General features: G+C 40.0%; 15 protein-coding genes across 15 annotated transcripts; 5 read left to right on the plus strand and 10 right to left on the minus strand.

Annotated features, from left to right (window-relative positions):
• Nucleotides 1-92: 92 nt before the first annotated feature.
• Nucleotides 93-2,468, minus strand: WALSEDRAFT_33543 (hypothetical protein). The gene is made up of 2 exons (XM_006959739.1): nucleotides 1,874-2,468; nucleotides 93-1,827 (listed from the first exon to the last, which is right to left on the minus strand). Exons 1-2 carry the CDS (start codon nucleotides 2,091-2,093, stop codon nucleotides 152-154), a joined length of 1,896 nt encoding a protein of 631 aa, XP_006959801.1. The 5' UTR covers nucleotides 2,094-2,468; the 3' UTR covers nucleotides 93-151.
• A 163-nt stretch (nucleotides 2,469-2,631) lies between these two features.
• WALSEDRAFT_61112 (hypothetical protein) lies at nucleotides 2,632-4,601 on the minus strand. Its single transcript, XM_006959740.1, has 3 exons — nucleotides 4,316-4,601; nucleotides 2,787-4,271; nucleotides 2,632-2,738 (listed from the first exon to the last, which is right to left on the minus strand). The coding sequence occupies exons 1-3, from the start codon at nucleotides 4,569-4,571 to the stop codon at nucleotides 2,692-2,694; spliced, it is 1,788 nt and encodes a 595-aa protein (XP_006959802.1). The 5' UTR covers nucleotides 4,572-4,601; the 3' UTR covers nucleotides 2,632-2,691.
• Nucleotides 4,602-4,616: 15 nt separating this feature from the next.
• WALSEDRAFT_48000 (hypothetical protein) lies at nucleotides 4,617-5,373 on the minus strand. Its single transcript, XM_006959741.1, has 3 exons — nucleotides 5,244-5,373; nucleotides 4,847-5,192; nucleotides 4,617-4,800 (listed from the first exon to the last, which is right to left on the minus strand). The coding sequence occupies exons 1-3, from the start codon at nucleotides 5,355-5,357 to the stop codon at nucleotides 4,652-4,654; spliced, it is 609 nt and encodes a 202-aa protein (XP_006959803.1). The 5' UTR covers nucleotides 5,358-5,373; the 3' UTR covers nucleotides 4,617-4,651.
• A 73-nt stretch (nucleotides 5,374-5,446) lies between these two features.
• On the minus strand, nucleotides 5,447-5,847 carry WALSEDRAFT_48003 (hypothetical protein; the record flags this gene model as incomplete). The annotated part of the gene is made up of 4 exons (XM_006959742.1): nucleotides 5,838-5,847; nucleotides 5,750-5,785; nucleotides 5,568-5,698; nucleotides 5,447-5,518 (listed from the first exon to the last, which is right to left on the minus strand). Coding segments are annotated over exons 1-4 (237 nt in total). The 5' UTR covers nucleotides 5,839-5,847.
• A 143-nt stretch (nucleotides 5,848-5,990) lies between these two features.
• On the minus strand, nucleotides 5,991-7,160 carry WALSEDRAFT_21071 (Zinc/iron permease; the record flags this gene model as incomplete). Its single annotated transcript, XM_006959743.1, has 7 exons — nucleotides 5,991-6,242; nucleotides 6,293-6,388; nucleotides 6,435-6,502; nucleotides 6,547-6,647; nucleotides 6,689-6,784; nucleotides 6,832-6,943; nucleotides 6,989-7,160. Coding segments are annotated over 7 exons (897 nt in total), but the record flags the coding sequence as incomplete, so codon positions are not given.
• Nucleotides 7,161-7,655: 495 nt separating this feature from the next.
• WALSEDRAFT_70063 (major allergen Asp f 2-like protein) lies at nucleotides 7,656-8,730 on the plus strand (the record flags this gene model as incomplete). Its single annotated transcript, XM_006959744.1, has 2 exons — nucleotides 7,656-8,171; nucleotides 8,225-8,730. Exons 1-2 carry the CDS (start codon nucleotides 7,871-7,873, stop codon nucleotides 8,728-8,730), a joined length of 807 nt encoding a protein of 268 aa, XP_006959806.1. The 5' UTR covers nucleotides 7,656-7,870.
• A 26-nt stretch (nucleotides 8,731-8,756) lies between these two features.
• WALSEDRAFT_48009 (phospholipid-translocating P-type ATPase) lies at nucleotides 8,757-13,617 on the minus strand. Its single transcript, XM_006959745.1, has 5 exons — nucleotides 12,626-13,617; nucleotides 11,043-12,581; nucleotides 9,567-10,996; nucleotides 9,344-9,520; nucleotides 8,757-9,294 (listed from the first exon to the last, which is right to left on the minus strand). Exons 1-5 carry the CDS (start codon nucleotides 13,440-13,442, stop codon nucleotides 8,896-8,898), a joined length of 4,362 nt encoding a protein of 1,453 aa, XP_006959807.1. The 5' UTR covers nucleotides 13,443-13,617; the 3' UTR covers nucleotides 8,757-8,895.
• Nucleotides 13,618-13,857: 240 nt separating this feature from the next.
• WALSEDRAFT_29839 (RhoGAP-domain-containing protein) lies at nucleotides 13,858-16,901 on the minus strand (the record flags this gene model as incomplete). Its single annotated transcript, XM_006959746.1, has 3 exons — nucleotides 13,858-14,822; nucleotides 14,871-15,942; nucleotides 15,987-16,901. The coding sequence occupies 3 exons, from the start codon at nucleotides 16,899-16,901 to the stop codon at nucleotides 13,858-13,860; spliced, it is 2,952 nt and encodes a 983-aa protein (XP_006959808.1).
• Nucleotides 16,902-17,448: 547 nt separating this feature from the next.
• Nucleotides 17,449-19,220, plus strand: WALSEDRAFT_58331 (DNA/RNA polymerase; the record flags this gene model as incomplete). Its single annotated transcript, XM_006959747.1, has 5 exons — nucleotides 17,449-17,563; nucleotides 17,610-17,635; nucleotides 17,680-17,748; nucleotides 17,790-18,189; nucleotides 18,235-19,220. The coding sequence occupies 5 exons, from the start codon at nucleotides 17,449-17,451 to the stop codon at nucleotides 19,038-19,040; spliced, it is 1,416 nt and encodes a 471-aa protein (XP_006959809.1). The 3' UTR covers nucleotides 19,041-19,220.
• A 39-nt stretch (nucleotides 19,221-19,259) lies between these two features.
• Nucleotides 19,260-20,344, plus strand: WALSEDRAFT_61115 (lathosterol oxidase). Its single transcript, XM_006959748.1, has one exon. It carries the CDS (start codon nucleotides 19,315-19,317, stop codon nucleotides 20,263-20,265), a length of 951 nt encoding a protein of 316 aa, XP_006959810.1. The 5' UTR covers nucleotides 19,260-19,314; the 3' UTR covers nucleotides 20,266-20,344.
• On the minus strand, nucleotides 20,311-21,617 carry WALSEDRAFT_61116 (SMAD/FHA domain-containing protein). The gene is made up of 2 exons (XM_006959749.1): nucleotides 20,499-21,617; nucleotides 20,311-20,448 (listed from the first exon to the last, which is right to left on the minus strand). The coding sequence occupies exons 1-2, from the start codon at nucleotides 21,603-21,605 to the stop codon at nucleotides 20,362-20,364; spliced, it is 1,194 nt and encodes a 397-aa protein (XP_006959811.1). The 5' UTR covers nucleotides 21,606-21,617; the 3' UTR covers nucleotides 20,311-20,361.
• Nucleotides 21,618-21,759: 142 nt separating this feature from the next.
• Nucleotides 21,760-22,694, plus strand: WALSEDRAFT_65674 (hypothetical protein; the record flags this gene model as incomplete). Its single annotated transcript, XM_006959750.1, has 4 exons — nucleotides 21,760-21,928; nucleotides 22,088-22,239; nucleotides 22,283-22,437; nucleotides 22,484-22,694. The coding sequence occupies 4 exons, from the start codon at nucleotides 21,760-21,762 to the stop codon at nucleotides 22,692-22,694; spliced, it is 687 nt and encodes a 228-aa protein (XP_006959812.1).
• A 191-nt stretch (nucleotides 22,695-22,885) lies between these two features.
• On the plus strand, nucleotides 22,886-23,737 carry WALSEDRAFT_65675 (hypothetical protein; the record flags this gene model as incomplete). The annotated part of the gene is made up of 2 exons (XM_006959751.1): nucleotides 22,886-23,033; nucleotides 23,079-23,737. The coding sequence occupies 2 exons, from the start codon at nucleotides 22,886-22,888 to the stop codon at nucleotides 23,735-23,737; spliced, it is 807 nt and encodes a 268-aa protein (XP_006959813.1).
• A 27-nt stretch (nucleotides 23,738-23,764) lies between these two features.
• WALSEDRAFT_33549 (hypothetical protein) lies at nucleotides 23,765-24,944 on the minus strand (the record flags this gene model as incomplete). Its single annotated transcript, XM_006959752.1, has 6 exons — nucleotides 23,765-24,152; nucleotides 24,208-24,362; nucleotides 24,411-24,470; nucleotides 24,513-24,675; nucleotides 24,785-24,848; nucleotides 24,904-24,944. The coding sequence occupies 6 exons, from the start codon at nucleotides 24,942-24,944 to the stop codon at nucleotides 23,838-23,840; spliced, it is 798 nt and encodes a 265-aa protein (XP_006959814.1). The 3' UTR covers nucleotides 23,765-23,837.
• A 175-nt stretch (nucleotides 24,945-25,119) lies between these two features.
• On the minus strand, nucleotides 25,120-26,767 carry WALSEDRAFT_61118 (amino acid transporter). The gene is made up of 2 exons (XM_006959753.1): nucleotides 26,565-26,767; nucleotides 25,120-26,521 (listed from the first exon to the last, which is right to left on the minus strand). Exons 1-2 carry the CDS (start codon nucleotides 26,727-26,729, stop codon nucleotides 25,271-25,273), a joined length of 1,416 nt encoding a protein of 471 aa, XP_006959815.1. The 5' UTR covers nucleotides 26,730-26,767; the 3' UTR covers nucleotides 25,120-25,270.
• Nucleotides 26,768-27,241: the final 474 nt, after the last annotated feature.

The following is a 27,241-nucleotide window of genomic DNA, read 5'->3' on the forward strand; positions in this document are numbered from 1 at the left end:
TAAAATAATCTGTTTCAAAATTTTCTTATAAAAACAATTATTAAATTAGGTTATTACAAGATAATAAATAGGTTTTAGAAAACACTAATAGGGTTGTACTTTAAATTAACTTTTTTCCATCCATGATTGTTAAATTTAGGATATATTATTATTATTGTTCATATCTACGTTCACTTTGCTGTTCTTGTTCATCTTGCAATCTCCTCTTAGATTCAACACGCAGGGTATTCCAATCTATGCCATCACTATTGTTGTTACTACTATCATTCTCATCATCTGCATCATCGTCTTCTTCTCTTAATCCTAATCCAATTGGTATAGCAGATGATCTTTGTGATTGCCTTGACTGCCTTGATTGTCTTGATTGACTTCTTTGCACTACCTCAGGGCTAGTACTAGTTTGTTCGATTGTTTCGCGACTCTCACTGTGGCTCACTGTAGGTGTATAAGGTGGAGGAGGTGAAACATTCTCTGTTTCAACACCATCTTGATTAACATTATACTGATTTCCTTCACCAGGTTCTCTTGATTGCGCTAAAACAGTCTGTGATGAACTTCTCTTTTTCTTTAATTTTCTAGCGAAGAACGATGACATTCTTGAGAGTGAACTTGAACTGTGACTGTTATTACTGTGATTTGATAAATCAGATGATGATCCACTATTGTTACTATTACTACTTGGTTGTACTTCTCTTTCGGGAGTATATGAGAAATCATCAAGCATTCTACTAGTCGATTGAATTGGTCCTAATGCATCTCGACTTTCACTCGCGATTAAGTCTCTTTCATAGCTACTCTGACGGGAGTGATTTGTGTTACTATTATCATTACCATTACTTTGACTGCCAGAACTACCCTCCTGGGTCAAGGCAGGTTCAGCGGATGTAGAGGCTGGTAATGGCGGTACAGGGAGTGAACCATAACTTTCATCTCTAGGTAAACTGTTTCCATTGTTGTTGTTGACTAATGCTCCAACACTTGACATACTGGTCGTTGATTCCCTCGCTGGTCCTACACGAGGTGATGTTCCATTTGATCTGCTGTGACTGGCAACAGTTGGCTCACGCTCAGGTGTGTGCCAGCTTGCATTACTAAAAAGTCCGATTGAATTAGTAGGTGATTGTTCATGTGAAGAATTATTATCTTGAGTCACTTGCGAACTTTCCTGTGACTCCTCTCGCGATTGCGCAGATGTTACATCCGATTCTGCCTCTTGTTGCATCGTATTGAGACTATTAGATCGCGTTGCTACGCTTCCTCTCCTATCATCAGTCATGATTGGTGTTGGGACAAGTGAATGTTCAGTAATACGAACTACAGGTGCAGACCGTGATGTCACAATAACTGAATCAGAATTACTCGAACACCTCCTCAGCCTCTGTCTATCCTGAAGGCGTACCTGATTAGGCGTCCACGTCGTCGGTCTTTCTCGGATACTCCAACTGAAACGCTTCTCTTGTGCGCTTGGATTAATACCTCTCCTGAAAACTTCCTCGATCCTATGAACCATTCTTTCCTTCCATGCCCAACTATGGTTGTTCTCTTGAGCATAATTCAAAGCCTCTTTATCATCGTATGGTAATGGTGTACCAAACATAGAAGAAGAGAGTGAGTAGTGAGATAAAAACGCCACAACAACTACGAGTAATCTCAATCCGACCCATACAACATGCGTAATTAAAACACCTTGTGCGTATCTAGATAATTGAGCGTCTCTTTCAAAGAAGGCATTTTCAATTATAGGTAAGAAAGAAGGATTCCAAAATTGTAAAATAAGAGCTAAAGATATTGCAGCTCTTGGAACGCAAGTGAGAATAATAGGATAATCTACTAAAGTAAGTAAACCCTCTAGATGAAAAATCTCAACACTTACTTTTATGAAGATGATGCGTGTACTCCAAAAAGAAGTCTCGAGTACTAGATTGATATGCGAGTTTACGTATACTGAAAAGCAATCTAAAATGCTGTAGAGATTTTGAGCAAGTGAGATTGAATAGCTTTGGCGTCGTATAAGCTTTATAAATTGGTGGTCGGCGGAGGTTCCAAAAGAGTCTGTATGAGTGTATATCACTAACTAATACTATGAACCACATAGCAGCTAAGGATACGCAATATACCACCAATGCCCAAATCCAATTATTAAATTTTAGTAAATTCGTTAAAACGTAGATTGAGTTCGCGTCAAAAAAGATAGACACTGGTAGATGAATATAAATTACGATCAAGTAAAGGGAATAAGTAAATTTTGATGGGTTATTGTACTCATTAATATTAAAATACGGTTCGTTAAATCTAGGTGGGGCCGGTGGCTTCTCTTGTTGTATAGTAGGTGTTATATTGCGTATAGTTGTGGTTGTCGAATGTACGTGATCATCATCATTACGTGTATTATCATTATTATCGTTCATATTACTAGATTCGTTACTATTCAAATTAGTCTCTGCTGTTCGTTCATCGACTAAGGGTTGTAACCAATTTGGCAACCAATTATTTAGCGTGTTTGTCGATTGCTTGCCATTCAATTTCATGGTTATTGAATAACCATAAAGTTATTCTGGAATTTTTAGATTCCTGCCTCAACTATACTGCCTTGGGAATAGAGAAGGAAGGCATGCTGGCCATACCATACAGGCCAAGAAATAAAAAATGCATACAATTCTCAAATAACAAATGGAATGTTCTTCTATTTAATTAAGTAATCGAATATTTTGGTCCACCACCTCCTGTTGGCGTCGTCCCTTGATAATTTTATTAGAAATGTTTTGCATTTCGTGTTTTATACTCACAATTTATATCCTGTGTTGGTGTTTTTATTGAACATAGTTTACAATGGATGCAATTTTGTGAATTGATAACGAATTTATGTCCAAGTGCGTCCTCTTGTCCACCGTCTTCTTTTGTGTCTCGATATTCGTATACTGCAGCTGGACAGGCTCTACCAAGAAGGCCAGCGTATATGCCAACATTTTGAGCTGTATGATACTTTGGTGATGATGTTAGTTTCAAATGTACAGGTTCGTCTTCCTCATGGTTGGTTGAGGTACGTGAAACTGAAGTAAGTATATCGAAACTGAGCTTTCCATCTGGACTTGGGTATTCTATTGGTTTATAATCATGCATTGGTTTGGTCTGAGCGTGGTCAGGTCCTGGGTGGTGGAATGTCCAAGGTGTTCTACCCTTCAAAAATAGACTGTCAATTCCAGAGTAAATGATACCTCCCAAATTTCCCAAAGATGAGTGGAATGATGGTCTGATGTTTCTCACTTCATTAAGTTCTTTCCAGATCCAACTGTCTTTGACTTTTTGTTCATAGCTTGTCATGTCAATTGAGGCAGGTTTGAAATCTTCTTCTTCTTTGGAGATGTTTTCATTTACAGTTTCAGCAGCTAACATACCACTTTTCATTGCATTGTGAACACCTTTGATTTTTGGTACATTGACAAATCCAGCTGAGCAACCAATGAGTGCACCACCAGGGAAGTGAAGTTGAGGAATTGATTGCAAGCCACCCTCGTTGAGAGATCTACCACCATATGCAATGCATTCACCACCTTCTAAGAGATTTTTGAAGATAGGGTGGTGCTTCATTCTTTGGAATTCCCTGAACGGAGAAATATATGGGTTTTTGTAATCTAAACCAATGACTAAACCAATAGAGACCAAGTTGTCCTCCATATGATAGCACCAGCTACCTGCGTAGGTTTCGTTATCAATCGGCCAACCGACTGTGTGAGTGATGTTACCCGGTTCATGCTTTGACGGGTCAACACGCCAAACTTCTTTGATACCGATACCATAAGTTTGTTCATCTTTGCCTTCTCTAAGGTTGAAATGATTGATGATTTTCTGGGACAAAGAACCATGTGCACCTTCAGAGAGGAGAGTAGTTTTAGCGTTGAAAATCATACCCGGTTCGAATTGATCCTTTGGTTCGCCGTCTTTGCCCATACCAATTTCGTTTGTTACGACACCACCAACTTTGCCATCTACCCAATTGATACCTGCTGCTGCGAAACCTGGGTAGATTTCAACACCTAATTCTTCCGCTTTTTCAGCTAACCAAGCGCACAATCTGGATAAACTGATGATGTAGTTACCGGAGTTGGACATTTGAGGTGGATGAGGGATCGGAATAGAGTAGTTCTTCGTGAGGAACTTCATACTATCAGCTGTGGCTGGCTGGTTGAGTGGTGCACCTAGTTCCCTCCAATCGGGGAACAATTCGTCGATTGCTTTTGGTTCAATGACAGCACCGGAGAGAATATGTGAACCTGTAATGAGTTAGTAGAAGCAATACTATTAGATTTCTAGTTACCAACTTCTGGACCTTTTTCTAGGATAACAACCCGAAGATCCTCGTTCAATTGTTTGAGCTTTATAGCGGCGCTTAGTCCAGCTGGACCTGCACCAACTATACAGACGTCGCATTCGTCTTCTGCCCTCTCAGCATTTTTAACAAAGTTAAAAGGCGAAGTTCTCAAGCCATCTACACCATTTTTAAAAGATAATCTAGAAGTTGATAGACATCTTTTGTTATTTAATGATATTCTAGATACTGCCCTTCTGAGCATTTTATGACTAGATGGTAGAGAGAGGTCACCCGCCAATCTGATGTCAACGATTTGTGTCTATAAAAATTCTTTTTACAAAATTAAATTGCTGAACTGTCTGCTATGCCTGGACCTGCTGGACCGGCGTTAGAGCGTGGGTGAGCAACGTATGTGTTTCCCAATTTTGGCGGGTCGCTCAATCTAACGAATTCAGTCTTTACGGGTAATTTAGCTTGAGCGAGACGAAGTGCTGTATGGTGTTAGATAGACTACTCGGATAAAGAAGTTCAACTTACCCTCTTGTGCGACTTCTGCACGCATACCACCGCCGCCAACTTCAAAGATAATCTTGTTAGGTGTTGCCCTACAGGCCCAGAACTCGAAGGTGCCCTTTCCTTTACCCATTCTAGTCTCATTTCCCTTCACACAAACCGGGATATCTGGGAAAACTCTCATAAAGCATTGTGAACCTTTCAATGGCTTTATTTTACGCTTGATTGATTCCTCACAAGATTGTAAAGTCTTTGCTGATAATCTAGCACCTTGCTTTACTCTCAAACCGTATTCACCAAATGCTAACGTTGTACCAGCTGTACTACCACCTGTAGGACAGCCAACTCTGCCTTTATGACTTTTACGATACTAATGTCGTCGTTAGATGTCTCTGTAGTTAGTTTTACTGCTATAACGCACTTTTGTCCGTCTTGGTGCGAGTTGACCTCTAAATCTCAACTGCTGTGTATTTTGTTGTAATGTTTTATTAAAACTTAAGCTATTCCTGAAGGAGTTCACTAGTTGGTTAAGCATTCTATGATGGACGTATGAGTTGAAGGTGTCCTCGGTATACTAACATATAATTCTTCTATATAGTGTGTATAAATATAAAATATATTACAAAATTACTTTGTTTTGCTCATTCTAGCGAGGTGGTAGTTGATTGTTGACTTCTCCTTTGGTTTTGTACGTCCCTATAGTAGATGCTTAGTTTTCGATTTATTAAGATAGTAGTAAAGATACCTTTGATGCCATGCAATTCGCTAAGGATGTACTATACTGTGCACATTGACTAACCGCAAGGTAATCTCCACTACTAGCAAAACAATTGAGCAATCCACTCAATTCTGTACCGCAAGGTGGTGGATTGAGATCTTTGTATATCTATTTAGGATGATATACTCTAGATAGAGACTTCTACTCACTCTTCCTCGCTCTGACTTTGAGCTTATCGACTTTCACTATATTTTATTTAGCTGTGCAGCTCTATTTATAGTATATAAATTATCTTACTCGCTGTTGCCCTAGTTGGATTCATCGTTGGTCACTATCAAGGTGTAATTCTAAGCTATTTATTAAATTTACTACAATTTATATAATATTTTATGCCCATTTACCACTTTTTATATTTTGTTAGCATTTTTAAGCCTTCATCTAATCTTAAACTCACAGTACAGCCATAAGTAATGATCCTAACAGCAACATAGAAATACCTAGTGTCGTCTTGTAAAAGCCACTATTCCTCATCTCTGGGTCTTTGAACCAATCTGCAGCAATCATCTCAACCAGAGAGGCGTATATTAATATTCCGGCTGATATTGCATTTAGTATACCGATAGCCAGCAAGGCGGACTTGGAATTTGGACTGTAACTATTATGTACACCAATTCCGATTGCTATACCAATTGAAGTTATTATCTAAACATCCATTAATTCCTTCGTTATCTTTAAACAAACGTTTGACTTACGCTAAACCAAAATATCATTAGCGATTTCTTCACTTTATTCCATTTGTTAAATTTAAGCAAACAAATACGCGATCCTAATCCCAATCCTTCAAATAACTGATAATGTCTCAGTATACTCAGCGTTGTGTCCTTATGAACTCACCTGATGGAACACAATTGCTATCAAAAATGGCACAAAGTTACTTCCGCCAGTTGCGCCAAGTGATACACCTTCATGCTTTCAGACAATCGTTAAGTGGCACCATTCTACTCACCTATCATCACACTATGGAAAACAATACCACATTCGAGCAAATTGACTTCCCACTTAAGTTGCTTCATTGCTGCTTCTGGTGTCGTATGTACTGAGTAATTTCTAAAAAGTTAGATATGTTTAATAGCACAGACTCTACTCACTCTGGTATATCTTGTTTATTGTCGAGTGTTCCAGCCGCGATTGCTAACTCTCGTGTCTTCCTCGAGTTATACCTCATCCCAAGGTAATCAATCAAGCTTAGTGATATTAGATTTTAGCAATTTGGAATCTTAAGGTGACTCACAAAATAATGTACACTCCTGCTAGTGATATCGCTGCTGCAGTTGGCTCATAAGGTAATTCGCCCAAACACTCATTGTCAAACATGACAAAAGCGTGAAATAGCAAGTGAATAACTGTATTGCTTTAATTATGAACTTCAAAAAATAAGAAACACTTACGAGCTGTACACAATATAACACCTGTACCAAAATGTTTGACAATAAACAGTGCCCATTTAAATATCGACATGTCTTTCCAACCTGCTAAAGCGACTGGGAGGCCAACACCAAAGAAGGATGAAGCAAGAAGAATGAAGATTGCACCGATATGGAGACCTTTGTCGTACTCCCCTGTGTCTAAATTCTCACATTGTTCTGCACTAGCTTCACCAGAGCCCCCTGAACAGTGAAAGTGATTACCATGCACTTAATAGGGTTAAGTTGTTTATATAAAGAAAAAAGTAGATACTCACTGATGCAATTTGGACCACCAGTTTCAGATGTCTCTCCACCCTCACCTTGACAAGTCCAAACATTATTCTCAAATTCACAGAAAGATCCATCATCACAATCCCAATGTGAACCATGAGAATGACATGATTTACCCGGTGGACCTTGTGATTCTAATGAGTCTTCTTCTTCATCTGTACCACCTTCGCATTGGAATGCATTTGCAGCATCATCATAATTACATCTTGCACCATTTGAGCATTCAAAAGTACCTTCTCTTAGCGCACAATTTCCTTGTCCGCGCGGTCCGGTTGATTCGTTTCCATTCACTACAACCGCGGATACAGCTAAGGATAAGCTCGCGACGGATAGCAAAAAGCGCATTATGTTGTATTTGAGAAGGAGAAGCTATCAAATCTTACAATAAAATCACAAGATGACCGCGAAGGTGTGCCTTGTCAGGAACGATTTTGTTCAATTGGAAAAACATCTGCGTGTTAGAAATTCCATCATACCAAGCCAACCGTGAAAGTACACTTTTCTTGGCGTAGTTGGGGGTATTTTATCGCAAATTTTTAGTATTTTTAAAACTCTACAATAGAGAACGATTTAATGAAATTTTTCGCTTTTCTCTTAACAGCAGTTATAGCTGCACCATTTGATAACGCGAAATGGGTTAATTCACGTTACACATCTCGTGTCGCTGTTCATGAATCATGTAATCCTGTTCAGCGTATACAACTTGAAAAAGCACTCGATGATTATGAACGTCTAGTTCATAATGCTAATGATTACCTTTTACGTTCTGGACCAGAAGATGAATTAGCAATCAAGTACTTTGGTACAGATAGTCAAGCACAAAATCAAGTAGTCGCTGCTGGAATTTACGACAATCTCTCTCGTGGTGATAAATGTGAGTTAATTGATGGGAATTGTATGTGTAGAAAAAGAACTAATAATACTCAGATGGTGCAACTTTAAGATGTGATGACCCAGACTCTCTTTGCGCTCAAATTCCAACATACGCAGGTCATCATAGGGGTACGAATGGAACACTCGAAACTGTCATTTGTGATCTTTCATATGAGACACGCAAACCAATTGAACAAGTTTGTGCATTAGGTCATCGCGTACCAGATGATAACGCTTCAAAATTCTGGGGAATTGATTTTATACATCGCTTTTCACATTTACCAATAGTTGCAGGTGGTAATGTTGGTCATACAGCCGATGATTTTGATTCTTTAATAGATTTAGCAAAAAATAATGCAAGTGCTTCAGCATGGAACATGAAAACTCTTCAATATTACGCTTTAGACGCCTGGGCTCACACTTTCGCCAATCCAGGTGTTGGCTGCGACGAAGAAGAAGCCAGCCAACCAGCACCAGCCCAACCATCACCAACTGCCGATGCGCCAGTTTCATGCCACACCCACGCAAATGGTGAAGAACATTGTAGCTCAGATGGTTAAATTAAAGTATCTTAAAGTGTCTAAAACATGAATGTAGAAAATAATACAAGTTGAAATTATATATAATAGCATTGATTAGGGTTGCATTAATGAGATTAAACAAGTGATCCATTATCGTTAAATACTCTGGTTAAATTAATTGATGCAAGAAGTGAAAGGATAACACTATGCGTTCTTTGATTTACGAGGCAAGGCTGTTTTAAATGATTCAACAGTCCTAGATGTCCAACTATTGGTTTTACGTTTGAACTTTCTCCTTCTAGATTGAATCTCAGCATCATTTGCTGATGGTCTACGATGAAATTGTGAGCTTGTCTCACTTAAATGACTTTGTAATCTTTGCATTGCATATCCATTCTCTTCTTGATCGAAACCGAATGTTTGATTACGTCCTGTTGATCTCTGTCCAGTACTCATATCTATCCTCTGACCGGATCGCACTGATGATGGCCTATTTGGTGGGTATTCATTATCCTTAGTGTATGTGTTTCTCAAATGTGACTGCATTAAAGGATCATTTTCAAAGTCATGATCGTCATCTTTCTTCTGAACATATTGTATAATCTGTAAATATTGTTAGGTTTATTATATTATTGATCTGTAAAGAACTTACATTTATGTCATCTGGATGGAATTGGAATTTGTATGCCTTGAACACATATCTAGGCATGAGGGAGAAGATGACTGTGAAAATCAAACAGAACCAGAACAAAGCTGAATGGAAAACGAGTTCCTCATTACCCCAGAGATTTGTCCAAACAAGTTGAGGTGAAAGGGCACTATAGACAGCCTAAATTGAGTTAGAGAAAGAATATTTCAAGACACTTTTGACTCACAGTAAATGCCCAAATGAAGACAATACCAAAGAAGACACCGAAGACGATCCACCAAGTCCAAGCATGTACGTTCAAACCACTGAAGAGATTACATCCAGTTACGGCAGCTATAACCATTGTTGTGGACATCTCATAAACATAAGTGTCATATCCATCGGCACGTGTAGTTGGAGACATGTAAGCATAGTAGGTGAAGAAAAATACGATTGTCGACTGTAATATACCCTCAAACATGTAAAGAATAAACAACCAACTGTTGAAATATTGTCCTTTTCTTCCATACTTGTATAATTCGGGTATTGCCATCAAAACTTTATCGTTAAGATCTCTGTCGAATAATCCAATACCAATAACAGGACAGAGTGTCCAGAAAACGTTCCATAAGAGCAAGTAAACGTATTCAAAAACGTAGGAAGTTGAGTATGCGCAGAAGAACTGATACCAAAATAGAACACCAACACCGATAATGTTCTTAAACCAGAAATTCAATATAGAGTTTGAATTCCTGTAGTAACACCAATGACCATGTACTAAAAGTAACTTCTTCAAGTACCTGAATTGCGCGATTGCATAATCTGATGAATTGACAGCTTGTAAACCTTCTTCACCTGCTATACCAATACCGACATGTGCAGCTTGAATCATAGAGACATCATTAGCACCATCACCGATAGCAAGAGTCATAGTATCCAAATTATCCTTTATGAGGCGAACGACGAGGGCCTTTTGAAGTGGTGATACTCTGCAACAAACAACAGATTTACATTTAAGTGCAAGGTTCAATAAAAGATCTTTACTCCATGGTTCAGACAGCGCGTGTGAGAGTGCCATACCATCAATGACTAGAGCGTATCCACCATCTCTTTGTCCATTGTCTGCACCAACTAACGACTCAATACCAGATAAAGCATGCGAATGAGTTGATGATCTTTTCATGTTATCATAGCCATTGTCAGGTGGTTGATTTCTTAATCTGGAGGGAATGCTTTCCTCAGGGAAAAATTGATCGATTGCTCTGCGCATTTGAGCATAAGCAGAATTTCTTTCACCATATCCACCACCCCTAACGATGATTAGGTTATTGTCGTTCGTGAGAAGCTGAGTAGAATAACCAATAGCTATGGCAGTTTCAAGTTTATCACCAGTAGCAACCCAAACCTTTATACCTGCGCGTTTGAGATCACGAATGGTTTCTGGAACACCATCTTGGAGCTTGTCTTCAATCGCTGTTGCACCTAACAAAGTCAAATTGGTTTCAAATCTACTGGCCTCCTCTTCAAGAAGCTGTTCACGATTATCCAAAGCGACCGTAGCTTCATTGTATTTCCTATTCCATTCCTCGTATTCTTCGCTAGGAACTACACGATAACCAAGACAAAGCGTACGAAGACCTTCACTTGCGAAATAGCTAAGATCTTTATCTGTTACATCTAATAGGAGTGTGAGTAAAAAACAAGGTTGCTACAACAAGCTTACCCTTCATACCTCTATTTTGAATGTTATCTTCGCATCTTTCGAAAATTACGTTATCAGCTCCTTTAGTGAGCAAAACGATCTCACTATCCTCTTCATCATCATCATCCAAGGGAATTTGAGGATTTCTTTCACCCTGGGCAACATTGTTGGCAACATCGATCTTCATTTGAGCTCTGCTTTGAGATAACTTCCTGACTACCACACTCATTCTCTTTCTAGCAGAGGAGAACTCGAGAACATTGAGTAACTCATAGTAATCGACATTGTTATTAGTAAATGGAGTTTGAAGTTTGAGTATATTTCTATCTCTACCTTTGAAAACATAACCGACATCAGCAGCACCTTGCACTAAAGCACTCTCATCCGGTGATTGAGCTTTATAATCTAGACTACCATCTTCTTGTTCAGATGCAAGAGCAGTGTGACATAAAGACAAGCATGTCAGGAATGCATCGACATCTTGTCCTCTCTTTTCAGCTTCTTCACCACCACCTTCAGCTCTAATATCAGTGTGTAAAGCTGATGAATAGAATTTAGGTTTCACAGTTGCTTCACTATCTACTTGTGAACCATCAGTATGTTCATTGATCTGAGCTTCATATCCATCTGAGGAGTTCGAAGATGAGTGGGTCTTGAGTGGTGTTTCACTACCGACTATAGAAGCTGGCATTTGAGGCGACGATGTTAATTTACTTTCAACTACAGTTGTATCATCTGATTTGTAGATTTTTCCGGCGATAGAACATTGTCTGAAAATCATAGAATTTTGAGTTAAAGTACCAGTTTTATCAGAAAATATATACTGAATTTGACCTAATTCATCAGACAAATTCCATGATCTGGCGACAGCCCTATAACCGTTCTTTTTATACCTCATATCTTTATCGAGGTAGATCCAGCCAGCTTGACAGGTTCTCACGAACTCCATTGAAATGTAAAGTGAGATTGGAACAATATTCTGGAATGTAATCAGACCGTTAAAGAAAGTGAAAACACCATTAGCTGAAGGATTATCACCTGGTCTATCATCTCTAATGGTCCAATATGCGCCATTACGTTGATCGCTAACTTCAATTGTGTAAGCAACGATAGCACAGAAGGCAGACATGACGGCCAACAATGCTAAATTGATACCAACTTGTGGATCCATCAACCTTTCAGTTTTTGCGCGTTTTGATGGTGTTATACCAGAGTTTGCGATGATCTTCGTGTCTGAACCGGTAAAGAGAACAACACCGATGACCCATTTGGTGTTACGCAAAACCGTACCTCTGAGTAATACGGTTGACATGTCAACGGGTGACTTCGTAGGGTGTGTACCTTCTTTGACGACTGCGGCGTTGAGTTTAAACATGTTGACATCAGGTGCTTCACTGTCAATTCTATAACCATGACAATCTCTGGCTATTGTAGAAGGACTTCTAAAGTGTGACAATTGCGGAATTGCGTGACGAGATTTCAAGTTTGTTTCACCATCCAAGTTTTTAGTTTCGACGAAACAAACATCCTCTTCTTCAGACGTAGAGCATATAACGATATCTGTTGGATGTATTAGAAAGATTAATTTATGAACCCAAACCAACCTGCTGGAAACTGTTCATTGTTGTTAATTTTAACGAAATCACCGACTTTAACGTCCTCCCATAAGGATGTCTTCCATTTATTACCTGCTTCATCTTCTTCGTCGTCTTCTTCGCCAAACTCCTCATCATCCTCAACTATCGGACCAGTCGGGAGCTGAGCTGGAGCTGGTGGAGGCGTATAGGTGCGAGGATTCTCTAAATCATCAACTAAACCCATTTGTCTTCCATCAAAATCACGGGTGTCATTGAGTTCAGGCGGACTGCTTATGCCGTAAGCGCCCTGATCGTTTTCAAACTTGGCTTCGTCATTAAGTGACGTAACCGCATCTGGAACCGTTGGTGGTGGAAGGTGATCACTAGTTTTTGACTTCTTCTTTAACCTTAATTTACCAAGTTTAACGTTTTTAGGGAGACCAGCTGTGAATGTTTTTGACTTCGCTTCTACGTGGTTGAAATTGTGATAATGATATTCACTGTGGTGTGCTGCGCCGTGTGTTCCTTTCAATATTTGAACTTTCGAGTGATTCACTTTCCTATCAGATTGGTGTCGCTTAATATCCTCATATCCATCCTTACACGCAGTAATGAAGACGATAATGATCAATGGTAAGATAACGACACCGCCGTTGATGGTGGAGAATTTAGGGAAGAATTGTAGAATTGCAATACCAAGGAAGAACAAATTAGCTACTCTTCTAAATTGTTCGAGTAAGTTTCTCGGTACGAAGGTTAATACGGTGTATTTTGAGCTGATAATCTGATTTGTCGTGTAAATCCACTCAGAACCAACGTTTTGCATAGACTTTGGTTGTAACATCTTCTCATACCAAGGCTTTTTGCCCAACGTCGACTCGTACGGTAATGGGCTATTGAGATAGACGGACCGTGGCGTTGGAGTGCGCTTTTTACGTGCGAACAACTTCTCTATACTGAAGTTGTCCCATCTCTGGAGTATACCAGGTTTCGTCGGCGTCGACGTCGGCAGCCGTTCCGCTCTTCGTTGGTTGAAGATCATGGTAGAGATCAAAGAGATAGAAGATATTAGAAAGCAACGGGTATATTAAACGATTTATACAAAAATATTAAAAAAGATGTAATTTAAATTAAAATATCTTATAAATTCCTAGGCTGGTCCATTCATTGCAGGGTCAACGTCGCTATCCTCAAAGTTATCATTCAATGCTTCAACGAATGAAAGCTGTTGGTTTTCGGAAGCTAATGGAAAATGTCAGCTAAAATCCACCGGCGCTCGCTAATGCCTCACGGATATTCTTAGGACGGAGCCCTAGCATAGAATCTACGTTAACATCCTCGTATAACGAGCTATTCCTATTATCCCTCCTTTGCCTTGATGGCCGTGGTGGTATCGGCTGTAAAGGCGACAGTGGTGCCGATTGTCCGTTTGCTTGAAGATTTTTTGTTGAAATAGCCGGTGGTGGTGTCTTCTTCTCACCATGTAACTTCGGTGCGGGCATTAATACATCCACCGTTTCATCTTCTATTATCTCCGTTGGTGTCGTTTCCTGACTCGACGGCTTATCACTGGCCGTCGTCGTCGTAGACAACCGGGGTTCTTGCTCTTCATCTGTTGACTCTTCAATTGGTGCTGGTTTGCCGTCGTCTGCTACATTGAACACATACTTAAACTCTGTCAAGAAGAGTCCAAATAGTGGTGCTGGAATGCCCAATGTAGGACTAAAGACAATACCAACATTCCTCAGTGACATTCTATTTAATTCCTCATTTGACACTATATCAGTTAAATGTGATATTAAAGCCCTCAATAATGCGTAATTAGCAATAGGAAGCGCTGAAACTAATCTTCCTAACTCTCGTATCCGTTTTTTAGCGTCAGGGAGTTCAGTCACTTGTAAGAACTTGAAGTGAAGCTCCCTTGTAAGCACACTGTTTGGCAATTCACGGAAGTAGAGCTTCAGGAGACCTGTGATAGCGTGTGGATCGAAGAAATCGTCAGTCTCAACTAAATTAATATCACCTTCATTGTTGAAACGCTCTTTTAGAGCCTTCACTTGAGCACTAGAACCAGATAATCTATAAATACCTTCTTCTTCATCTGCCTTCACGTGTTGGAGGTATTTTATACATCTGAAAACGACAGCTGGTAATCCAGCGATTTGAGCTTGTTGGAGTGAATCGTTAATAGAAACACCAAATACTGGTGCTTTTTGTGTTTTATCTGATGTTTGTCATTAGTCAATTCATACTAGTTTGTATTTCAACTCACCCTTGGAACTACCACTGAAGGCGCCCCAGAATCCTCTACTTTTAGCTTTACGTTCGCGTTCCTGTTGTTTTTCTGATTTTTCTTTATCGTCTACAACCTCGTTCTGTTGATCATCTCCAAATTTAACGCCTTCTGGAATAGTTGCACCATTCATAGGTTTGCTAATCTTGATATCCTTATTGTTAGCAGCCAATGGAGTTGTTGCGCCCTTGCTATCTTCACGTGGTGGTAAAGAAAGCTGGCTTTCATTAGAATGAGACAATTCAAAGGAACCTCCTTGGCGTGCTTCTTGTAGCTCCTTAGGGATAGAGAATTTAGATGCAGCATCTGGAGGAAGTGAAGATAAAGTAACAGGATTACCAGGTTGAATGTCATCCTTCGATCTTGGCTTGTCAGATGTACGCGGTCTGTCACCATCACGAGATCCTCCCTCCCTTGAGCGTGGCTTGGATGAAGATGTCGCCCTCCTCTTCAAACCGCCTGCGGCGAGGTTAGGTGTTGCTTCTTCAATCAAGCCTGCGTTGACAGGAGATGTGTTGACTTCATGTGGAAAAACTGGCGAAGAGGTGGCTGCATTTGAGTGAGCCCTCTGGTGCCAAAGAAGAGTGTTGATCCATGCGTCACGTTCTTGGTCATTTTCTGCACAAAGAATGTGACGATCTTTCTCCTTCTGTGTTGTTTCATGTCGTTCTATGATAAGGAACGCGTGACGGAAAGCATTTTCTGATTCTGGACCGTTAGGATCTGACTGGAATCTTTGTGGATGTTGGCGACCTATACTGGCATCATGTATCCGGACGCTGCCAATATGATTTCCGCCTCGCTGCTCGTAATAGTCAAGAATCCCTTCCTTTCCTATTACAAAGTAGCGAGCTTTCCATCCACCGAAGTTCTTCCCTTTCTTTGTGAGGTAACCATCCTTGTGACCATTTATTTGACCATTAGAGGATTTAGCAAAATTTGAGGAAAGGAAAGCAGCCAATTCCATGTGAGGGGTTGCGCTATTCTTAGGAATAATAGAGTATGTGTGCGGTATAGATATAATAGAGTTGAAATAGTTCTCTAGGAGTATCTGAGGAGTTGTGAGTTATGGAATCGATAGATAGAAATACCGACCTTTTGGTGTATAATTTTGTTTGGAGATCTATCCTTGAAAGTGTTCTTATCTGGTAGGGTCATCAACCTTCCTTTTGTATGTTTAAAGTAAGGTTTCTTTATAATTTCTCTAATTTTCATATCCAAAGCATAAATGGCATCATAACTTTTCTCTACTTTCCACTCAGCATTTGATTGCTCATATTTCACACTGATAGTAAACGCGTAAGAATCTTTGTTATCCCTGTTTGGCTTGATAGAAGATGACAAGACAGCTAACTTTAATGTTGGAACTAAAGAAGGCGTGAGTTTAAAGTAGGCCGGTTTGTCCTCGGTTGTGCGCGCCTGAGGTGGGTGTTTCTGAATGACTGACGCTGATTGATGAGCAATTGGTGGCGATTGGTGGGTGATTGGGGGTGATTGGTGAGCTATTGGTGGTGATTGGTGGACAACCTGAGATTGTTGAAAGTGAGTACGTGCTTGTGGCAGGTTGTTAAATGAGTGATTGAATTGCTGCATATATGGTCCTCTTTGTGGAGGCTGTTGGCTATGCTGGGCCTTCTCTATGGCTGAAAGCATGGCGGGTCTTATCGGAAACTTTGTGAGGGCATCATCAAAGCTATGATTAGACTGCATATAAGGCGTCTGGGCTGGCGGAGGCGACTGAGTGAGCAATTGCTTGTTATTGAGGTGCAGTGGCTTAGGCGCAATAATTTCCGGTGGGGATGGCTGCGGAGGTGTAGAATGTTGATATGGCAAACCGTCTAACTCGTCATTCAGCCTGTTTATTGTAGTCTTCTGCTTGTCTATCAAACTCCAGAGCTGGTTGTTCTGATTTGCGAGGTTATTGCGCTCTTGCAAGAGGAACAATAGAGGGTCCTCCTGCTTAAGATCTAGAATATCCTTTAACGTTAGAATCTTTGCCGTACTGCTCATCCTCTCATTTAAAGTTGATTCAGATCTGATCACTGAGCGTTGTATGAGAAAAAGAAGGGAACAAGCGATATGCGAAATTTTAAATAAAAGCTAGTAATAGTTTATTCAATATCTTTTATAGTTTATTATTAATTAGTTCATTCAATTTCTAGCAAATTTCCCTAAATGTCAATCTATATTTAGTACCGAAGTCGATTCATCCTGAGAATATATTCCGACGAAGCTACTTTCATTTCGTTAATAAATAACATCTGCTTACTTTGAAATAACCTTCCTTTATTACTACGATGGACGTCAAAACGCGTCACTACCAGCAGCTCAGCCATCAGCTTAGCAAACTCCAAGAGAACATCAGCGAATCTAAACACCAGTTTAAAACTGCAGCCAGTCAACTTGAGCAGATGGAGCGTCTCTCAATATCTCACGCGTCACAGTGCGTCTACCCTTATCGCTTTCTACTTTTGCTAACGTGTGTAGATTTATGGCTGTTTCTAAAATAATAGACAAGCAGGAATCCCAAGAATAAATGTATTATTACTCTCTATATATGACGATCATCTCTATCGATTTTGACGCTTTCTACGTTGCATGCCATAGAAGTCGTGATAAGACATTACTGAACATACCCTTCGCTGTACAGCAAAAGCACATTTTATGCACTGGTTTGTATTTCTTCTCTACTAACTAGATGATCTCATTATTCTCCAGTTAGCTACGAAGCACGAGCGAGAGGCGTGAGTTACTAGAATATGTTACGCGTATTATTAATAAACTGAAGGTCAAGAAGCTGTCTAGCTTGTCTGATGCACGTAGGATCTGCCCAGAGATTAGAACAGTCAATGGGGAAGTGAGTATTTTTATATAGCATATACACCGCTAACATTATAGGATTTAACGCTCTATAGAACAATCTCACGTGATGTTTTTGCTTTTTTGGTAGATTACCTCGGTGCAGACACACCAATCCAAAAGCTCGGTTTGGATGAATTCTTTATTGACATATCAAATTTACCAGGGCAGCCACGCGAGTCAAGTCAGACCCATCTTGTGTACCAAGACAATGAACTCACAGAAGATCAGCTTAATGATATCGCCATAACTGCAGACATAAGGCGTCAAATATACAACCGTTTCAAACTGACTTCTTCAGCTGGCATAAGTAATTCAATAATGCTTAGTAAGCTCGTCGGAAACCTCCATAAACCTGACCAGCAGACATTGCTGAATGTCAACAACGAGACAGAATTACAAAATCTCTTAGATGCATTTCACTTGAGGAAGATACACGGTAGGTATTGGTAGAGTATTATTAGCACCCAGTTAATATTTTAAGGCTTCGGACGCGTCGTGGTCGAGCGTATACAGAAACTGACCGGACTGTCAGACGATGAGACGACAGTCTACAATACACGCAGTAGACTACAAGAAGATGCACTCATTAATGAATTTGGTGAAAAACTCGGCACGAAGTTATACAAAAATCTACACGGCGTTGACGACGAACAAGTACGACAGTCAAGTGTCTACCCAAAACAAATAAGCATTGAAGATTCATCTGGTAATATTGACACGATTGATGATGCCTACAAGATGCTACACAGCGTCACTCAAAGGCTCGTTAAGCGCCTCGATGAGGAATACTTGAATATAGATAAAAACGGTCGAAAATACTTTGTCATGCATCCCACGAAAATGCGGATATCGACGCGAAGACTCTCATCTATTCCAAACACAAGAATCGCGTCTCACTTCCCAGAGAGCGCGAGTTGTGATATCGGCGTCGCACTTTTCCAAATAGAACGCAACACAGTTGTCGAACGTGCAAGTCGACTCTGTAGGGACTATCTAGAGACGTCACTCACGAGACTCTATCGTGCTGGTATTGCTGCAGGCGCTAACAAACTACGTGTCGTTAATGTCGCATTCACGGATTTCGTAGAAGGTCAGCCGATGAAACCTATAGACGATTTCATGAGAGGGCGGAAGGAAATCATTAACTTGAGTAGCGATAGTGAGAGTGAGAACGAAGGTCATATTAGCGAGAACAATGATGATGAAATCAGATGCCCAACATGCAACGCTCAATTGATGCCATTCACTGTGGAATCTCACTTGCGTTTTCATGAATTGGGTGACTAGTTCATGTACGACGACTTGCCACTTTCGGTAACTGAATCAGGCCACCACGCATAGACCAATAATTGGGTAAATCATTAATTGTATAAAAAAAAGTGATCATATTTAAATCTAGATATCTTAAAAAGAGTAGGGATTTTTTATTCTCCGAAAATTTCCAACGAATTTTTAAAATTGTCGCATTTGTGGCCTGATTTTGGGCTTCCTCGATCAAAAAAAAAAGATAATCTTGATAATCTTTTTTCGGTACGACGATAAAGGAAAATAAAAAGCAATAATGGACGTCGTACTTGAGATATGCGATGATTTGTTTTTAGATTACACCTACGCCAAAGCTTTCCCAAAGACACCATTACCAACATGTGCTTACGCACCAATTGACGCGCCATCATGCACGAATGGAACGGCAAGCGATATTTTACATTATGATCAACTCAGCAGTCTCGGGAGAGACAGTTTAATACGGCAAACTATATCACTTAGTGTTTTGACCTACATTGGTATACACTTCCTTTATTTCATTTGCGCGGGTTTGAGTTATCAATTTATTTATGACAAAAGAGTTATGCGTCATCCACGCTTTCTCAAGAATCAACTTAGAATGGAGATCGACAGTTCACTTAGTGCATTCGGACCATTGACATTAATGACAGTACCATGGTTTATCGCTGATGTCAGAGGTTGGTCGAGACTATACGAAAATGTTAATGATTATTCGTACTTCTATTTCGGTTTTTCTATTCTTTGGTTTTTGCTTTTCACAGATTTCTGCATTTATTGGGTACACAGGATAGAGCATCACCCAATGTTTTACAAATGGTTGCACAAACCTCATCACAAGTGGCTAATTCCAACACCATTTGCTAGTCATGCTTTCCATCCACTCGATGGATACTTGCAATCAGTACCTTATCACTTATTTATTTTCATTTTCCCACTTCACAAGTATTTATATTTGGGATTATTTGGCTTCGTTAATATCTGGAGTATACTCATTCATGATGGTGATATGAGATGTGGTGGTACAATGGAAAAAATCATCAATGGTCCTTCACATCATACACTCCACCATCTCTACTTCACTGTCAACTACGGTCAATACTTTACCTTCTCCGATAGAGCATTCAACAGTCATCGTGAACCTAAACCAGAGTTAGATCCACTCAATCAAGTTTTAGAATTGGAGAAGGAAAGAAATGAGAAGAAGGAGAATAAGAAGAGTATTTAAGGCGATAGCATTGCATATTCCCACCAATAAACTGTTGATATAATTAAATATATACCCTAATCTAATATATACATTTTTTTGGTATACTATGGTGTCTTAATTTTGATTACCTCTAAAGACTGTAATCGCAGCGAGACCTAAAATGAAAATGCTGATTATTCCCGCAAATTTGAGTGACTTGTCCTATAGCAAATTAGTCAGTAGAAGTTCTCTAAGTAATAAACTACATTTACATCTTTTAGAGACTTTTCGGTTTTCTTCTGAAGTGAATCTATCCTCTTGCTCTGTTGTTCTTGTTCCCTTCTGAAGATATTTATGGCACTCTCTAAGTCTTCTTTTTGTGATTGTTTATTAGATTTCAAGGCATTGTCGTATACAGTCTGCCAATTCTTTTGATTTCCCTCAACTTGAGCGATTTTGTCATTAAAGAGAGTAGATTGTTGTTGTAATACAGATAATTCATCTGAAAGTGTTGTAATTCTCGAAGCTAACGATTGGTTTTGTTGTATTAATTCTTCGTAATCTGGTTTATCATCTGGTTTTGTAGTCATGATAGAGGAAGCATCTGAGTTGTCTTCACCTTCATGAATGTCCCTCTGTGGTGGCTGTTGATCATCTTTTTCTTGTAATTTAGACTTCAAACTTGAGTGATCAGCTAGCAACTGTTGATAGAATTCCTGTTGTTGCTGTAATCTTTGATTAAATTTGGAGAGGTGTTGTTGAATATTAGAGACATCGACGTTATTAGTATCTATCTGAGGGATTTCGACGGGCAATTGACCATTGAGAGTGTCTTTTATTTGACTAAAGTGGTTCGATATACCGGATAAACCAGCGCCTAACTCTCTCGATTCCTTAATCTCCTTCTCAAGATTATCGAAGCACTTATTAAGATTGTATGATTTATTACTATCAAATTTATTCAATTCTTGTTTCAAGTTGAGGAATTCCTGTTGGTTGTGGGATATCATACATTTACTACTAACTTTTCTGTGTATAATAGATTTATTATCATCGCCGATTATATCAATACCAAATTCCAACAAGTTGTTATTCTCGAGCTCGACTGAGGATGATTCAACACCCTCTGGAGAGAGTCTCTCGTTGTTTAAAAAAGTACCATTTGAAGACTTAACATCTTTTATGTATATCTTATTATTCGCTGACCAGATCTCGGCGTGTTGCCTACTCAGTACTTTGCTATCGAAGTATCCGTTCGACTGCTTAGGCAGCGTCCTCTGGTTAGTTTGTCTACCTATTTTAACCTTCTCATTATCAGCTAAAGCTATTATTTTCAGCTCAAACGAATTATTCAGCGGAATTAAGAACAGATGGCTCATTTCAGCTGCTCGTTGTGGTGATGTAAGAGTACTAGAGTAAGAAATAAAGAATAAAAATTATATCTATAGCTCATTATGATCATATTACACGCTTATTTCTTGGCGCCTAATGAGACACTATTAGATCTCATTTTCATCTTGTTTTCTTACCATCATGGCACATTTACGCAGACCGTCTATAGATTCGTCTGTATCCCATGAATCTTTCGCTGCTCGTATAGGCGGCAAGTTCAGGGACGCAATCACACCAAACATTTCCCATGACGATCAGGACGACAGCAGCGATAAGCGAGGCAGGTCGTTCTTTTCCAGGGGCAGAGATAGTGAGTGTTATATACTTTAGAGCTAGTTGGTGTGTTATGTCTCTATCTCCCTCCAATCAGACATTCTCTCTTATCAGTAGTAACTGATAAGCTGATATCTATATCACTTGGCTAGCTCTCAATTTTAAACGACGATTCTAATGCATTTCAATCATACAGATAGATCAGAATCACGTGGCAGAGACCCCATAGTCTCCACTGGCAGAGGCGGTGCAGGAAACCTCAGAGCAAGCTCAAAGACGAGAGCTGCTTATGAGAGCGATGCCCAAGATGAACGCAGGGGGCGTAGCTCACATGCGACACCACCAAAAGTGTGTACATCATAGACTATCGACATTATCTTATATATTCCAGGCAGTACATGCGGGTAGAGGTGGCGTAGGAAACGTACGCTCGCCATCTAGGGATCCTAAAGACATCCGTAATCAGCAAGCTGAGCATCAACTCGAGGCGAAACTCCAGCGTGAGGCGCAAGAGAAGGCTGAGCGTGATGGCGTGATACCAACTGGGTAAGTGCTTGCTTTATAGAAAAATTATCCTCTAATAGACGGTAAGTCGTGGGGGTGCGGGTAATATCCGACACAACGAACATTCCCAATCACGTTCCAGGTCACGCTCAAGAACGAGGGATCTCCTTCAGCGCGCTACATCAAGAGACAGGTCATCTTCTAGGGACACACAAGCAATCTATAACAATAGTACTAACAATAGTGTCGCCCATGACGTCCATGATCCAGATACTTCCTTGGCGGCTGTACGCGAGTAGCGAAAGCACAAGCAATACGCAAGAATTTATAAATCAAGCTCGCTATTAATGATTATCCTGTTGTTTTTCTGTTGTCCTCATAAATAATTCATTTCGACCGGTATGACATAATAATGTAATATGTTTGACATAGGCATTTCCTGATGGCTAAGTATTTATACCCCGTCTTTTATGCTTTATCGTTAACAACAATGAGACAATCACTCTTGGCTGCTGCCTGCCTACTCTCTATCGCATCATCACAGCCATTGGCCGAGAGAGGTGAAGATTGTGTTCAAAATTGCTTCCTCACTGGCATTGTAGGTGTAGGTGCAACTGCCGCCTGTGGAAATGGAAATGGTTCGTCTTAAAATACTATTAAGATGCACAACTAAAATGTTTTAGATTACATTTCACAAGCAATCTGTTATTGTCAGACACCAGGTTTAGGAGACGCTTACTCGGGCTGTTTGGAGAGATGCCCTGAAGGTGGTTTCGAGAAAGGACAACATCTCAGAGATGAAGTTTGTTCAGCTGCAAATGGGCAACAAAGCCACGGTGGAGAGCATGGTCAGGACGGCGAACAAGGTGGTAAGCAAGACCCAGGTCATCACGTCGCTGGTATAATCTACGACAAAGTGCCACAAGCCCAAGGAAATATGGGTGATTACGCTGGCGGTGACTACACTGGAGGCGCTCAAGGGGGAGCCCAAGAAGGTGCGCAAGGAGGTATCCAAGGGGACACCAAAGAGGGCGCTAAAGGAGGTGTTAAAGAAGGCCATGATGGACACAAGGAGCACGAGCAAGGTCATGCTCAGGAGGGTATTCAGAGTCAATCCTCAGCGGCACCTTCTCAAGCATCATCAGCTAGCTCCTCGTCGCAGACATTCTTGACTCCTACACAAACCAATACCAAGACCCATAGCAACACCTCCTCTATGACATCCTCGGCCTCGCCAACATCAACCGGATTCGAGGACGACACAAGCAGCGCTGGTAGCAACTACCAAATCAGCTGGGTTGTAGTATTAGCATCAAGCGCAGCTCTCTACTTCCTCTCTTAAGGAATTTTCAACTCTTTTACTGGACAATGGATGGTCGGATCGACACTTTCTAATATTAAATAATTGACAACTTTTCTTTTAATTGAATACACTTTTAACCTTATTTGAGGGCATATTTGAGCAACTGGTTGTATGTTTCTTCGTTATCTTTGATTGCTTCTTCCACGAAATCCGGCAAATCAATTTTCTCCCTTTTGACAGCCTTAAAACCTGTACTGTTTTGGGCATCCTCGTGGAATCCTTTCCATTTGTCGAATTCTTCAATACGTTTACTTTCCCAGCTAAGCATGTTGTCTTCGAAAGGTATACCAACCTTATCGCAGAGGAGTTGTAATGTCTTTCCAGGGTTGTTAACCAAGTCATCACTATCTATGAGTGCGATTCCATCATCTGGATTTAATTTTCTGATGTATTTCTAGTGAAAAATCGTCAAAAAATGAAACAAACAAACAGCGTGAGTGAAAACTTACCATCATAGCATGTAATTCTTTGAATCCAGCTTCTGATGGGTCAAATTCACCGAAATCACCACAATCATTATCAATTGTTGCCCTGTAATAACTTGTAATGGCTTTACGTGGTGATCTGACGAGGAAAGCGTATCTAAATTCCTTCAATTGATCATCTGTTGGAGGTGTTAAAGACGTCACAACTTGTTTGCGGATACACCCACCTGATAAAATGGTTGGGTTTATTACATCAGCTTTATCCATCAATTCAGGTTTGACAAGATCTGGTTGATTGTTAAAAGGGACATTACAACGATATCACTTACAAGCAGCCATATCCTTAATAAAAATCAACCTGCCTGGATCTTCCATTGATTTCGACTTGATTTGGTCGATTATATCCTGGTAGGTGAGGTTTTCATATCCAGAAGCAGCTCTCTGTTCATCATTGTATCTATCCGATAATCTTTCAGGTCCATAATAGTATGGCTGGTTATATTGTTATATAGACATCCACATCCGATGCCATCGCTTACCTCTCCAAACGGCTGCGGTATATGTTAATAATTGGGTATAGAATTTTAGCAGAAAAACCCACTTCGTGGAAACAGTGACAGTTTTCTCGTTGTATAAACGCTCGCTCTAATGCCGTTGACGTTGATCTGTTCGATTGATTGTTCCTCAGTCGGGATCCATAATTGATAAGGAAATACGCACCTCGGTACGGATAAAACGAGTAATGGTTTATGTATAGTCATTTCCTATATATTTATTTTTCACTGTTTGTTGTTAACCAGGAGGAGTGAGTTTTTAGCCATTATGCATGATGATGTCAATATCTACGAAAGGAGATTCATTTTTATTTTTATATTGCGTGATCAATAGTGTTACCGAATACTTTTATATGGTTTATGTCGTATAACCTATTAAAATAAATGTTTCAAAATTTTCACCCCAAACAATTTTAAAAAAACATACACTGTGTAAATGAAGAAAATCAAAATAAAAATACAAGTTGATCCAGAGGGGTTACCGTTAGTTTTTTTTCTAGTTCTAGATATGTCATTAAAGATATGAGTCGTGCTTAAGATGCAGCTGAGTTGTCTGCACATGAGAATGGTGATCCAACGCTACCGGTATCAAATTCCGTTTTGATACCGACGATTGTACCATAGGCACCAGCAATACAAAGGAAGGCGCCGAGTATAATGAGGAAGCCAGCCCAGACAACTTTAGATCTAAACCAGAGTGAAGTGTCTGTCTTGAGGTTATGGCGGTTAACGTCTAGCCACATCATTGCAGGTAATCCAACGCAGAATAGTGATGCGAACAAGCTACCAACGAGACCCAAGAGAGAGTCAAAGAATGGAATAGCGTTTGCGACGATAAAGCAGAAGACAACAACACATGCGACTGTGGTAAGCCACACTGTCCAGTGGATGATCGTTGGCTCGACAAGGTGCTTTGAGCCTCTCATTAGTCTAACGAAGACTTGCTTTGACGCAAAATGGGCATAGAGTAATCCTGATACTAATAATGCAGGAATAGCAATACCATATGAAATTTTTTGGAAGATTGCACCAGCAGTACCTAGTGCTGGTGATGTGATGTATTGACCACCGTAGTACCAGAGAATAACGCCAGTGATGAAGTAGAAAATCAATGTGAAAACTTGCTGAACGTGAACAGCCTTGTAGTAGTCACGCTCTGGGTCACGCATTTCAGAGTAAATTGCTGGATATGATGGTGTACCTGCAAAAGCGAAAAGTATGTTGACGACAGCATTCATTGAGCTGGCAAAACCTTCAGCTGGACCTGCTGCAAGTTTTTTGTCGAAAACTTCTGCTTCATTACCTTTTGCAGGACCTGCTTGGGCAGTTGCGATAACAACAATCATGACAGAGACGACAATGCAAAACATAGCTATCCAGCCAACCCAACTGATGTGATCGAGCTTGCGCATAGTGGCGATAACGAAAATAGAGGCTGCTGCTATACCGACATATGCTACTGTGCATATACGCATACCTTCTCCCAAGGTGTTGAATGCGATAGACAAACTGAGCATTGAAGATGCAGATATCAGGGTCATGAAGAGGAAATAACAGATTGATACGATGGTAAATGCGACCTGTCCGAATGCTCCTTTACCGAATATAACGAGTGCTGTGTCTGGTGTAGAGTGTACCGATGGATGCGCCATTTTGAACTTGCCTGAGGCATGATTGGACCAAGCGGTAATTATACCGAGACCAAAAAGGACGACTAAACCTACTGCTGCACCGAGTGTTTGCATTGCTGCAGGTATAGAAAGTACACCCAAACCGATTTGAGTCTTCTTTTGTCAATATGTGATAGAATGTACAAAGAAGACATACCTTAGTCATAACAACAGACGCTCTAATCCATCCTGTCGTTCTGAAGTTCGTGACATTCTCACTCGAGCTGTTTACAGCGAAGACATCCTTCTCGCCGACTTCCTCTACATCCCTCACAAGTGTGGAACTTATAGGGCCATTCTTATAATCTTTCTCATCTGACATGTTTATTTGATTTGTGATGGTTAAAATACAAGGTTGTCTGGGGATTTAAAACCGCATTCGACAAGCGAGATATCACCTCTCGCTTATGACCTGAACAAGTGATAACTCAGGTCCGCTTTAAGCGAGAATAAGTTAGATATATTACCGAGTGTATTTACCAATTATGAAATATTATTTATCTATTTTAATACATTTAAGGTATATTATATGATCTGTAATATTTGCAATTCCTCGGAGAACCTGCGCTTGGCAGCAGAACTCAGTGACTCAATTCGCTGATTAGATAGACGCATGACCCTTTACGTTTCTCCGATCAGTTTCATCTCATTTCGCTTATCCAGACAGACCTTTGATATACAACTCCGGTGAATCCCACAGTATCAATAATCGAGTTGATAAGATAAGCTCAATACACATATATCTATGATGTGATTGGAGGCATATTAGAATCTACTGTTACTACCTATACACCAATCAACTCTGGTACCAATCTAATACAGTCGTATTTGATG

Source organism: Wallemia mellicola (assembly GCF_000263375.1).
Source record: "Wallemia mellicola CBS 633.66 unplaced genomic scaffold WALSEscaffold_20, whole genome shotgun sequence".
Classification (NCBI taxonomy): domain Eukaryota; kingdom Fungi; phylum Basidiomycota; class Wallemiomycetes; order Wallemiales; family Wallemiaceae; genus Wallemia; species Wallemia mellicola.